Here is a 13,772-nt window from a genome sequence, read left to right as displayed (position 1 = left end):
CGCCCGCCGGAAATGGGGCTGCGCCGGGCGGTCACGGCGCGGCCGCGGCTCCTCCCCGGCCGCCATCGGCACCGGCGGCATCCCCGCCACCATCGCCGGCAGCGGGCACATCGACATGGCCCTGCGGGCGCTGTGGCTCCTCAGGCACGACCCCGCGGCCGGCGGCGCCGTGCTCTTCTCCAGGTAGGGGCAGCACCGGGGAGGGGGCGCAGGCACGGCGGGCTGGGCAGGTCCGAGGGTCGGGCTGGGTGCACTGGGGGGGTCCGGGTGATCTGGAAGGGATCCGGGTGCTCTGTGGGATCCGGGTGCCCTCGGGGGGACCGGGTGTTCCTGTGGGGAGCGGATGCTCTTCGGGGTCTGGGTGCTCTGGAAGGAACTGGGGAGAGCGGATGCCCTCAGGAAGCGCGGGTGTTCCTGAGGGGGCCTGGATGCCCTGGAGGAAATCCTGGTGCCCTGGAGGGATCGGGTGCTCTGGGGGGCCTGGGTGTTCTGGGGGGCCCTGATGCTCTGTGGGGCCGGGGTTCGGCCCCCAAAACAGATGCAAAACCATCAAAACCATCTGATAGTGAATAAATCCCTCGGCTCGTCCCAGCGCCGCTGGATGCTGTGCGTTTCTGACCCCGATTTCAAAAAGTTCAGAGTCAGGTTCACATAGTGTTCTTTTAACTAAATATGGGTTTTTTTCACAACTTCTGCATCTTGCACATGAGTTTCCTTGCTCTGTTCCTCTTTCTTGTTTGTCACTGTAAAGATTTTGCCCAGCTCTTTTCCATCCTAACATGGAAAAGGACAAGGCAGTGATTTTGAAATACTGTCAGAATAACAAAATGGACAAAGGAGGAAGTATATATTTTTGTTTATACTTTACTTATATTATCTTTGTGTTGTTCTGTAGCTGTACAAAAATTAAACTATTTTCAGGCAGAAAATCAGCTTTCCATCTGTTGTTAATTTTTGCTTTCAAATACATTTTTTTGAAGTTATTGGAGGAGTCTTAAGTTATTGGACACTAAAGAGTCCTCCAAAGGAAGAGTTTTTATTCAGAATTCTTGCAGAGTTTTAAGTAAGACTTTGGGCTAGGCAGGCTACTTTTGTTGGGCTGGCAAGATTTGTTACCATTCTTTTTTCCTCTGTGACTTCAGAGAAATCCAAACAATGAGAGGAAAAATAACTGGAGCTGGGGAAAGTTTGTGGGAAAAAAAAAAAAAGACCTGGGTAAAGTGACCTACAGTCATAGTCTGAATTCAGTAAAACCAGAGAGAACCTAGGAGTAAAAAAACAACCAAAAAAAAGAGTAAGTAGACTATCTTCCATCTTCAGGTGCAGACAGATCTCTCCATTGGACACTCCTCTGATTGTTTTAGGATTAGTATTATGGTCCTTGTATTACCTACAGGACTAGAGATGAGGCCTCCCCTCTACAAACACAGATAAAGAGAAAGCCTTGTCCCCAAAACCTCGGAGAGTGTAATCACCACGGGGCAAGGGGGGCTGGTGACAGGGATGTCTGAAGTGACTTGTCACACAGTGAGTGGCAGAGACAAGGAGTAGCACTCCTTTGAAAAGGGCAAACTATCCTTGATGCTTCAAGTGATTTCCAGACTTAGATCTTTCAAGTTCCCAGAGGAAATAATAGGGCTGTGGAAGCCCCAAGTTTATCCCCCTAACTGACCTTAAATTCAACAAAGCGTGCAGACAATATAAAGAATGCCCGGATCACATGGAAGCTGTTGGTTTCGGGACTTAGGCACTCAGCTGGAGATACGTGAGCTCTGATCTTTAACCTCAGGGAAGACATTGGGGACATCAAAGCATTCCCTATTTTTTTTTTAGCTGATCATAACTTAATTCGGGCAACAAGGATGGTCTCTCTCTTGAGTCACCGAAGTTCATTCATCCCTGGAAACTTTCATCTTTAAGTTTGCATCACTTTCTAGAAGGGAATACTGAAAAACTGGGATCTGAAGGGCTAGCTAATGATCTAATGACTTGGCTGGTAAAATTCAGTGGGAGGAGGAGAAGGCTGCTGTGGTGTGGGACAGCTTCTGCTTCTGGGGAGCAAAGAGACTGGGACTTGACTAAGACAAAACTAGACTGAAATATCTCCTCTTCCCTTGTTTTGGAAACGTTGGCCAAAAATAAGAGCTGCTCACCAAGGTTACACATAGCTTCTTATCAACACCCTGGCTCTGCAAAGCCTCATAAATTTTAGAGCTGTAAACCCACTTTGTTTCTTTGCCCTTCAGAATAGATGTGAGACCACAGGGAGGTGTTTTGCTGTCATCTGTATCCTGTTTATGGATTTTGTAGCTCTGGCTTTGCTCTGTTTATGTTTGCTTTTCCCTTACGGGGAAAAAAACCAAAACAAAAGCCCTGGATGCCTGATTTAAGAATCAAAGAGAAAAAAGCACAGTCACTGAAAATAAGCCTGAGGAAGTGTAGCTGCCTCCAGCTACTCCGTTAAGAAAAGATGGTGTAGGTGGGACTTAGAGGCAACAGGATAAGATCCATGGAAGTGTTCAGAAGCAGGAGGGAAGTCCTACAGATGGAGGTCATAGGTATAACAAAGTCCCACATTGCTGGGATTGCAAGTTCCATGGCACTTTAAGTAGCAGAGTGTCAATGTGTCCTTAAAAAGATGGTGTAAACAGGAGAACAAATGAAGGCATTTATATATCTGGGCAGTTTTATTCTCCCATGTTGGTGTGCAAGCATGGCCTTGAGTGCAAACAAACATCTGAGAACATCCACCACAAGATGATCCATAAAGTGATTTGACTTTGTGTGTGTGACCTGTGATGGGCACTTTGAGAATCTGTGGATCCTCAAAACTAACGGCATCCACAAAACAGAATGTAGGAAATCCAGGCTGTCAGCAAACTTCATGTAAGAGAACCTCAGGGGAGTCTGCACTTCCAAAACGGGCAAAACCAGTACATTAGGAAGTAATAATTTTTCTTTTCTCAGTTATTTATTAAAAGACAACTTTTCAGTTCCTCTTGATGGATTTAGGTTAGCTTGAGAAGAAATTCATCTCACTCCCCTTTAAAAATCAATACTCCTGCAGGACAAAAAAATTCCAGATGTAGTTTTAAACAGTTCATATGATATTTCTCAAATATTATCTCTAGAAAATTTGAAATGAAATATATGTATTGGTACAACATAGCACTTCTCAATTGTACAAACCCTCTGTCCACAACATTATCATTGCATCTTAAATACTTGATAAAATGAAATTAAGAAAATTCATAAAAGCTTTAAGTCATATATTGCATGTGCAGTGTGGAATTGTTATTATTGTTATTATTATTATTATTGTTATTATAGCAGCAAAGCTGTAGCACTAGTATACTCTGTCTAGGTAAAAAGCTGCTGTAGTTGCATTTTATTGCATGGAACATCTGTTTTCTTAAATATCTGAGAAATTGTCTTCAGTGTGATCTCACCTCTTAGAAATATTTTGAAGTTCTGCACTGGTGGCAGTCATTCCTCAGTGTCGTGCAAGCATCCTGTACCTTTGTGTGACAGCCAGCATAGATGGAGAGATTCACATTTTGTTTAAAAAAATAGGTAATTACTCATGAGAATGTATTTACTCAAAGTTTAGACTTTCTAGGAAGAATCCTAACTACTCATGGAATGGTTTTTCTTGACAGTGATTTAGGTTCTGATCCCACCACTCTTTTTATCATTTTGCTGCTGGCTTCCACATACACAAGGTTATTTTTAGGACCAGTGGGTTTGGGGGATTTATTTGAATAATGAAGAGAAACCCAATATCAATAATCCAAAGATTTTCATAATGCTTTTGCAGCCAGAAGAGGGCTGGGATGGCTCTGCCCCTGGAAGCTCTGTTAGGATGATATTTTTGGTGGCACTGAGCTGCTCTGATTCCCTACCCACAGACGTTACCCCACGGTTGAGCTGCGCGCCGAGACCTTCAACGGCTCCACGCACGTCCCTGTCCCCTCGGACAGCGCCTTCCTCAAAGCCCTGCTCTTTGAGCTGAGGCTGGTGGATGACCACGTTTTCGTGGAGCAGCGGGACACCTGCACCCGGATCAGTCACTCCTCCGTGTATTCCGTGTCCACCGCCGCGGGGGAGCTCTGGCCCGTGCTGGCCTTCCACAAGAGCGGCCTCATCTACGCCTGTGTCCCGCTGGTGGAGGGGACCTTGGAGCCAAGGCCACCGCTCCTCACCATCAGTGGGCTCTCCCAGGGACTGGCTCTGTTGTTAGGAATTATGGACTACATCTCTCCCAGCCGGAAAAACAAGGCTGAGATGAACGCAAAGATAGGGCAGCTCCGAAATCTGCTGATCCAGGCCTGTCCCCTGGGCACCCCCCTGAACACCAACATCCGCAGCCTGAACAGCTCCTTCGAGGACATCCAGGAGATGCCTGCGGATAAGGATCAGCCAGCTTGGAGATCCAGTACCTACAAGGGCAAACCTCAGGTTAATGTCTGCATCACTGAGAAGGTCAAGTGTATGCAGTATGACCAGAGGGATGTGGTGGACACATGGCAAGTTTATGGAGCTGTGAACTGCAAGGTGAGAGCCTTTGATGTGCAAAGTAGTTTTCGTGCAAAATAAATACTCATTTGATGTAAAATGACATCTTGAGTTGGAAATTTTCCCCATTTTGTTGTCTGAGTCACATTGGGGAGTTACTGGCACATTTGACTGCTTGGCCACACTGCTCTTGTTTGAAATGAACCACTGAAATGCCTGAATTAGACAAAATATATCCAGGCTGAGATGTCTAAATGTCTTCTACAAGTGTCTTTACATGAGCATTTTAAATTCTTTTTCCTGCCAAATTAAAGTTTAATCTTCTATCCTTCCTTGTTCTACTACAACAACATTTTGATCCCACACATGTTGGTGTTTCATGACATAAGAACAGTTGATAAAGAATCTGGTGAAAGAAACTGGTTGTGTAATTATTTTGGATGGTTTCTATGTGACAATGGTTTTCATTGTAGAATCACAGAATGGTTTGGGTTGGAAGGGACCTTAAAGATCATCTCATTCCAACCCCCTGCCCTGGGCAGGGACACTTTCCACTAGACCAGGTTGCTCCCAGCCCTGTCCAACAAGGCCTTGAACACTTCCAGGGATGAGGCATCCACAGCTTCTCTGAGCATTGTTTAATATTAAAATCTCATTGTTTAATCTTAAAAATTGGGAACTATTGACTAAATACATCCATAAAAATTATGAAATATATTAAAATTTGTAACTCTAATTTATACTATAATTTATTCTTTTTTCTGAATTATGCTTGGGAAGCACACAATATTTTCTTGGTACACTGTATTTGTAACTGCCGGTGTTTCAAGAGAGGCCTGCTAATATAGTGGTAATTCAATTATTTGCATGAAGTGGGATACTCATCTCTGAAGGAGGCCGACCTAAATGCTGCACTTCCAAAGCCTGGGTTATTTCCCACCTGCCATGCTGGTAGGGATTGTGTGGGTGAGCAGCTTCCTGCTCGCAGAGGGACAATTCCCAGGTCATCTTGCAGGGTGGGTGGACAGCCTTATGCAAGAAGAAACCCCTCAAGTGATTGTGGCCTGCTAAGCTGGCACAGGGAGGGACGAGACAAGGGACACACTGCCCAAGGCTGCTGTGACAGAGCTGGCATGGGACCACAGAGGCCATCCAGAGCATGCTGGAATCCATTAAGTGGATGTTGTAAAAGCAACCTAATTAATTAAACTGTCAGCAAGTGTGTGAGACTGATGTCTTAGTACTGGTAGTTAGTACTAATGATTGAAGCCAGCTGAAAATTTTTATTTTTAATGCTAAAAATGTGTTTTATTTTTGAAAATCTCATTCTGCCTTGATTCAGATATTTTAGAATAATGTCTTGACTTCCTTTTCCCAAGTGTGACATAGAGGGATCTGCACCAAATGTCACCCTCAGCCTGAACCTCCCAACAAACGCACCCCCGCTCCAAGACATCGTGGTCCATCACTGCGTGACTTCCGTGGACCCTGCCATGCTGATGTCCACCAGTGCCGAGCCTCTGCATGATGCTGTGTACAACGGACCTTACAAATTCCCTTTCATTCCTCCTTCAGATTCCTTCAACCTGTGTTACTACACTTCCCAGGTAACAACACCCCTGACCCTCGCTGGTTTTGAGTGTTCAAATGGGAATAAAACCACCTGTGTTGTTGGGCATGCTGGAATGAGTTTGAGTCCAATTGAAGTAATAAAACATTATATAAAGTGGTTTTTATGTAATAAACTGCTTGGAAGGCACTTAAGGACTTGAGTTGTCTGAGTCATGTTCAGGAGTTAACTGGTACCTTTGCTTGGCAATGCTGCTCTTACTTTAAGTGAGCCACTTCAATGCCTGAATTAGACAAAATATATCCAGGCTGAGATGTACCCCCAAATCTCTGTATCACAAGCAGCCTGAAGAGTTTGGCACAGTCAGTAATTAATATGTGTTTGGGCTTTTTTTAAAGTACTTTAGCAATGAAAACGGTATATAACTGATCTTGTGATGATGGTGTTAATATATCTTGAGAATGAATATAGTTTTTTCCAGGTTCCTGTTCCACCAATTTTGGGATGTTACCAACTTGTTGAAGAGGGATCACAGATAAAAATAACGGTTAATTTAAAGCTCCATGAAAGCATAAAGAATTCTTTTGAGTACTGTGAAGCTCGTATACCTTTCTTCAACAGGTAAGAATAAAGAAAGCCTAAATGAATTTCTTCCATTTCTCTGTTATCTTCCCAAAATGAACCTGTCAGGACTCAATATAACAGATTATGCTCCATCAGGGTGCTACCAGTGGACACCAACTTTGCCAGTGTTGGGATGGTCCCTTGGAATTCCTTTAATTTCCAGAATACAGAATTATACCAGAATATTTGGTAATATTCCAAACACTTCTGTTGCTCACCCTGTTTCCCTGTGGTATTTTCTCACGTGAAACACTGCCACAATCCCCCAGGTGGATTAAGCTGGAGATCACTTCCAGCACAGGGTTACCTGTTCCTTAAGACTGCTAATCCTAGCTACAGATCAGCTTATCAAAAATACAGTGATTTCAAATTAAAACGATAGTTTTCATCTAAGCCTCTCTGACAGCTGCCACGACCGTGCTGCCACACAATTATCATGAAAATTCAGAGATGCAATGATACAAAGTTGCTGATCATAGTGTTAGTAAAACACTATCAGTGAACTAAAACATCAACAGCTCCTTTGTGATTACTGGGTTGAGAGCACGGTGATTTCCTCCTGCTCTGTAATTTCTTCTCATAAATTAGCAGTGTGCTCAGATGGGTGTGATTTATCTGTATGCGCATGAATAACGTCTGTCAGCATTTCCTCGCTCTCTGTAACAAAACAGGCATTAACAAATGCTGAATGATAGTAATTCCAGGGGTTGTATTTCTCCTCTCTCACATGCAGGGGCCCAATTGCTCAGTTAGAGTACAAAGTTAGTTATGGCCAACTGGATTTGTCCCGGGAGAAGAGCCTCCTGGTTTGGGTCATTGGTAAGGAACTCACCCCTGTGACTGCCCTTCCTCCCCAGCCCCTTCTCTGCAGCATGGGCACAGCTGTGTGACTTCTAATAGATGCTGTCTCTGCCTTTAGGACAGAAGTTCCCCAAATCTTTGGAAGTTTCCCTGACTGGAACTGTGTCTTTCGGCACCGCAGGCAAAGAGCACCCGACTGATTATGTGTGCACTGGGAACACTGCTTATGTAAAAGTAAGTCACAGCCTCTGGGAAAAGAGGCTTTAGTAGTCAATTTTTTATTGTCTTCATTTGAAGATACGTTGATTTAAAATCTCTTATTCTCAGCATGGATTTTTGTTTTCCTACCTAGATGGTTTGACATTCTGTCACTTTGGAGTACCCTTGCACACCCAGAGTATGTGACACAGATTGCCAGGATTTGCACAGCCAGGGTGACAATGTGCATCTAATCATGTTTTCCCTCCCTTTCTGTAGCTGTATTTTAGGATCCCAGACTTTACACTTACTGGATGTTATGTAGACCAGCATTCTGTTCAGATCTTTGTCCCAGGGAAGCCCAAAATTACTGCATGTGAGTTGCTAAAAATGTCATTTATTTTATGAAAACTGCATCTTGAAGTTACAACTGGGTGTCCATGACTAAAATTACATAACTAAAGTTGGACTTTTGTTCTCTGCTTTTTAGTTGGGTTTTTTTTGTGATGCTTAAAGCATCCCTGGAGTAGGGTCTGGCCTCTCGCTTCGAGACAAGAGCTCTCACACTCAGTTACAAAGTCAGCCTCTCTCTGGGGCTCTCTGCCCTGTGTTGGTTCCTATGCTCTCCATAATGGCAGAACCTCCATAACATGATCCCTTGTTTAGGACACCTTTGTCAGAGACATTTCGGGTGGGTTGGCAGTACCCAGGTACAGAACTTGGCTCCTGCATGCAGGGTGACACTGCTGCTGTCAGCGTCACCACACCAGCACCCCTTGGTGGATGTGGCTCTACACTGAACGTGTGAAGCAGAACCCAAATCTGCTTTTTGTTGAGTTAACACATGAGCACTGCCAAGGCTGCGCCAAAAACACCCCAAATGGCACACAGAGAGCACTCATTAAACCTGAGCAGCTCTGCCTAATGGAAGCATTTTTATTTGTAGCTGTCTCTCTGTTGCATCTTCTGCCAGTCATGGTAGCAGAACTCTGTAAATGCCTTTTGAAAAGCATGGTCTACACTGTTAATTTTGTGACAGGTCACACTCAGCCCTAAATTGTAACACAGAAAAAGCAGCATTTTCACGTTTTATATCGAGCATGCAATTTATATTCATTGAACAAAATCCAAGCCATCCACCTGCTTTTGACTTAACCTCTGTTTGAATTTTAAGCTCATGACTGATACATTAGTAAAGGTAATTGAAGCTGAGACTTTAAATGTCTCATTATCAGAAACGATTTTCAAATAATAGTAAGAGTATTACAGTTTAAAGAGGCCATTATACCTTTTCTGTAAACTGGTAAGGATGGATTAGTAGTCACTTAACTTGGATGAAGGAATGTCTGATTGTAAGGCACCCTGTAATGCTTATTTTTCTTGCCTGTTTTTTTCCTTTAGCCCGGGAACTGATTTCTTCTGATTACTACATCTGGAATTCCAAAGCACCAGCACCTATGGTGTACAAACCCTTACTTGACTAACGTACTTGGGAATAGTTTCTATATTTAAACAAAGCACAGTGTTAATGAGATTTATGTCATGATACAGTAAAATAAATATTCTTCAGCACTTTTGCTTTCTATGTGTTCTTAAAAATTTCTGTTGGTGGAAAACAGGAGGTCACTTGTCTTAAAAACATGAGTTGGTTTTAAACTGTTGAGTCCTGGCTGACAGCCTAGGGAAGACAATTTGCAGTGTACTTGCTGTGGCTGGTTTTACTTTCCCTTCTAACATTAACTGGTACAAAATATGTCCCTTGTGTTACAGCTACAGACATTGAGATTCCCAGTTACTCCCAGTTACTTCACTGGTTTCCCATTGCAGGATGGGAAAGGTTTCAGCATTTTATTCCTGTCCTGAAGTCACAAGAATCAAACTCCAGATTCAGAGAACAGTTCAAAGCAGGAGTTCTGTTATTTTCACAAGATGTGTACAGAATATGCACCAGTCAATAATTTTCATGAATTTTCAAGAGGAGAAGTATGGCATGAGCAGCACTTCTGAAAGTTGAGGCAATTTTTATTATGGAATCTTTATTGCCTCTGCCAGCAGAAGTGGTGAGTTCCCTTTCACACATGCTTGTGAACTGCTTGCTCTTAAAGCAGAGGTGTGAACTGGGTTTTTCAGCTCACAAGACTGGTTCTGAGGAGGCAAAATCAGCTAAGTTTGCTAGAGGTTCCAAAAACCATCACTGAGCTGTTTCTCCTGGAAAAGTAGGTGGAAAAAGACTCCGTTTACAGAGGCAAACCTCTGATTCTGAGATCTGCAGGAACATAGGAAATGGACTTTAAGAGAGTTACCAGGAAACGTGCAGATTCTGAAGGGCTGGTGAGGAGCTGCCAGAACCTGGAGAGCAGCACAAAAGGAGAGAACGCTGAGTCCTAGCGGAGCTGCTCCTGCCCTGCCTCGTGTTTTACTGTGCTCTGTGGGGCAATTGAAATCAGGGATTGTGCAAGGAGGGAAATTTCAGTATATCATTTGAAAAACACACTGAGAGAGTAATCTATTGGGTTGCTTAAATGTTCTAGAGGGTGGATTCATTCTTGTGAAACGCTGTTGAGCTGAAACTGCTGTGTAAACTTAGAAAACAGAGCTATGCTCTGTGATCTGTTTCACACAGGTGATGTGTCTGTTTTGTTTAGCAGCAAAAGGTGAATTAGTGATTTTGCCCAGGACCCAGCCCCTCCCTAATGGAGTTGTCCCTGTGCCTGGACACCGTGGTGGGAGTGGGGAGAGGAGCTCTCCCTGCTGGAAGGGTTTAGAGCCTGTTCTGGACAGCAGGTCACGGTGTTTGGCTTCCACCTACCCATGAGAAAAGTGGGAGCTCGGCTCTGCACAGCAGCACTGTGCAGGAATGGTTTTTCTTACTCAAATACTGCCCAGTAAATGCTGGGAAGCAGTGGCACTGCCCAAATTCATGGTATGTTAGAAAAGGAGATCCTTTGCTCTTACTAGAAGGGGATTCTTCTAAATCCTATTCCTTTATGTTTCCCTCTTGCCTGTGTCTTTGACTCTCTCATGGTTAAAGGAGTTGTGGTGCTCAGAAATGGAGGGCTCTGGCTTTGGGTTGCTTTGCACACACCCAGTAGGGCAGGTTTGGAGGGAGGGGGCAGGTAATGTTTCCCTTGTAGCCCTGAGCAGTTTTTCACAACCTCACGTCAGCCATCACCTGTTTTGATTTATCAGGGTTTGCTCCATAAAACTCTGGATTGTAACTCCGGCACAATTGCTGCAGTGCTCTGCCTCTGCTCAGGAACAGCTCTGTAGTGAGAGAAGTGGGGAAAGGACCCCTGTCTGCCTTTTTTAAGAGTGGCTGAGGTCTCTCTGTGAATGTGCAGCACACCCTGTTCTTTGGAAAGCACCAGGAATGGGGCAGGCAGCAAAACTCACTGGGTTAAAGGCACACAGCTTCACCCAGCATTGTGCAACCCCTGTGGGACACCCACACTGGGGGAGAAGCCAGAGGGAGAGCTTCTCCTGGTCTTTGGGAAGGGCCCATTCTCATGGATACTTCATAAATATTAATAAGGTAGGAAAGTAGTAAACTTAAGCTTAGTAGTAAACTCACTAAATTAAATGGCTCACAACTTTGTGTCACAACTCAGGTACAGGTGGGGACACTGGGTATGTAACACTGGAAGTGTTCAAGGAGTTATAAATTACTAAACCTTCCCGTGTATCTCTCTCCATTCCCTCTGTAGTTGTCCAGACAATTTCACTGTTTATGTGCTCTTACCACTTATCCTGTTTTAAGAAAGGAAAAAAACCCTTCAAAACTTCAATCAGGAAGATCTGATGGAGACTTCACATGAGCCTGAGGACTCCCGGGGCTGAGCTGGTACATAACAGATGTTCTGGTGGGCTCTAAAGGTGATCAAGTTCAGTGGCATTCATTTAGGTCTTTAATAAAATAAGTTTTTAATGCAACAGTTTCTTTAAAAACGTGTTAAAGGAAAAAAATAAAAATTTTCTTTTGGTAGGGAGTGCTGTTTCTTCTACCAGAGTGTTTGCTGCTTGAAGTGCTTGTGTTTATAATTTTGGCATAGGTATAGAATGTATCAGATCTTTGTGCAGGTAACTTTGCGCAAAGACTTTCCAAAAGAAGTGGCCAAAGAGTTCTTCAGACTTTGTCCTGTATTTCAGAGGGCTAGAAGAAAACTAAGATGCAAAGAATTGAAAACAATGAATGACTTAAATAGTGGGTTGAAAACCTGATATTTCCCCCCCCAAAAATACTGGGTATAAATATTAAGGAGTTAATATGGAACTCATTTCATTAGTGAAATTAATCTGTTTCATTTCATTAAAATTTGGGAGTAATGTAAGAAACAGCAATTAAAATTAATTTAAAGCAAACACACACTAAAAAAGCTTTTCAGGTGAGACTGAACATTTAGTTGGCAATGAGAATTGATGTAACAGACCTCTAAGAAAGTAAAATAATGCAAAATCTGTGTATAACCCATTAAGTACAGTAAAAATGTCTGAGATTTCCAAATCCAACGGTGTTGGGGAGCCCTCATCAAACATGTTTTAGAGCCCAACTGTTTTGCTTAAGACTTGTGGAAGGTGTGGAAGGAAATGGGGAATTTGCACAGAAGTTCCCAGAGGCTGAGAAGCTGCAATTCCTGTTCCTCTCACCACAGAAAGGAATGAGTCCCCCTAACACGGATCCACGTTGTCAAATCTGTCACTGATCACTACTCAGTAATTTGATGGTTGTCCAATTTTCTGGAAGCCCTTTCCTCCCACCAGAGTCCCAAGGTATCTGGTGACAGTTCCTCAAGAACTTTGGGGTAAATCTTGTTCTTTCAGATGATTTGGAAGTAGTCACTTTTTTCACATAATTCAGCCCTTGCCACCTCGGCTTTTTTTCGCCGTTTTTACCAGCATTAACTGCTGTGGCCATTTGTTACCAGTAAACACTGAAACAACGAGGCATTCAACATTCCATGGCAGTTGTCCCCTGTTTATTCACACTGTCCTAGGAATTGGCCACACTTTGTCCTATTTGCACAAGCCCTGCTGAGATTTAAGCCCAAAGAGAGTTTGTGAGTCCATGTTTGTCCCTCGCTACTTTTGCTGACTCCCTCACCACCACCTCCTTGTTCTCTCATCCTTAGGGGGACAGGCAAAACAAAAGGTGCTACCAACATCTTTTACAGTGGGGAAAACCAAGCCCCCCCAAAGCTGAGTCCATCCTGAGAGTGCCATGGCAGGAAATCCCTGCAGCCCTCGATCCTGAAAGAGACATTAGGTGAGAGTTTTGTGGATCCGAATTTGGGAAGTGCAAGTTTCCCTGGAAGAGCTGCTATAGCTCTCTGTGGCTGTCAGTGGGAATCCCACAGGGGCACTTTGGGATTGTTTCTAAATTTCATTCCCATGCCTGTATTCCCCACTTGCTACCAAACTCTTACCACACAAACCCAATGCACCAATTCAGGTGCAGGGAACAGAGTTTTAATTCTGAGTGTGACTCCCACTGGCACAAGTAGGACACTGTATGGGCCCACCATGGAAACAGGTGCCACTCACTGACCATCTAAAATTCCTCTTCCTTATTTCTACAAATCTCATGTTGCCCTAAAATGCACCAATCTGCTGATTTTTTTAGGAATGAGGTGGTAATTCCCCCTCCAGGGGAGCAGGATCTGAGAGAAAAAAGGCTCTTTTCCCCTAAAAATGGGAATTCTCTCTCTTGTGAGCAGGCTGGCATTAGAGCACTGCTCTCTCCACCCACACCCAGATCCAAAGGACCACGGGGCTGTTGCTTACTGCAGCCCTGCAGGAAACAGGACACCCAGCAAGTATTCCCAAGTGGCTTTCCAAGGAAACCAGCATCCTTGGAGCTGGAGTGCTGCATGTGAGGGAGGACAGCAGTGCCACCAGCCTATCCTAAGCCAAGGGGGCCAGGGACAAGCTGGAAAACAAAGGAGCTGTGCTTCTCCCAGGGACTGGGATGGCCTATTGTCCCCCCAGCCAAACCTCACTGTCCTCAAAGGGGCCGGAGGGCTCTCCCAAAGGCTTCCCATGAAAGATGCTCCTGTCCCCCAGGATGCCA

General features: G+C 44.1%; 1 protein-coding gene across 2 annotated transcripts; it reads left to right on the top strand.

Annotated features, from left to right (window-relative positions):
- Positions 1-42: 42 nt before the first annotated feature.
- AP5M1 (adaptor related protein complex 5 subunit mu 1) lies at positions 43-9,280 on the top strand. Of its 2 annotated transcripts, XM_042047841.1 has the most exons (8): positions 44-183; positions 3,909-4,554; positions 5,895-6,122; positions 6,567-6,706; positions 7,443-7,528; positions 7,629-7,744; positions 7,988-8,084; positions 9,110-9,280. In XM_042047841.1, the coding sequence occupies exons 1-8, from the start codon at positions 116-118 to the stop codon at positions 9,190-9,192; spliced, it is 1,464 nt and encodes a 487-aa protein (XP_041903775.1). In that variant the 5' UTR covers positions 44-115; the 3' UTR covers positions 9,193-9,280. The 2 variants fall into 2 exon arrangements, with proteins under 2 accessions (XP_041903776.1, XP_041903775.1); XM_042047842.1 differs by lacking the exon at positions 9,110-9,280 and having other exon boundaries at positions 43-183; positions 7,610-7,744; positions 7,988-8,069.
- The last annotated feature ends 4,492 nt before the right edge of the window (positions 9,281-13,772 follow it).

Source organism: Corvus kubaryi, unplaced genomic scaffold, assembly GCF_017639235.1.
Source record: "Corvus kubaryi isolate FWS band 111438036 unplaced genomic scaffold, C.kubaryi_AGA036_p1.0 66, whole genome shotgun sequence".
Lineage (NCBI taxonomy): Eukaryota > Metazoa > Chordata > Aves > Passeriformes > Corvidae > Corvus > Corvus kubaryi.
The sequence above is the reverse complement of the archived record's forward strand: the minus strand, read 5'-3'. Positions and strand labels throughout refer to the sequence as shown.

Excerpts from the sequence above, each read along its gene's own strand:
- AP5M1 (XM_042047841.1), top strand. The coding sequence starts at position 116 with ATGGCCCTGCGGGCGCTGTGGCTCCTCAGGCACGACCCCGCGGCCGGC. Across the intron at positions 7,529-7,628 it reads CCTCCTGGTTTGGGTCATTG|GACAGAAGTTCCCCAAATCT; the intron begins GTAAGGAACTCA and ends CTCTGCCTTTAG. Across the intron at positions 7,745-7,987 it reads GGAACACTGCTTATGTAAAA|CTGTATTTTAGGATCCCAGA; the intron begins GTAAGTCACAGC and ends CCCTTTCTGTAG.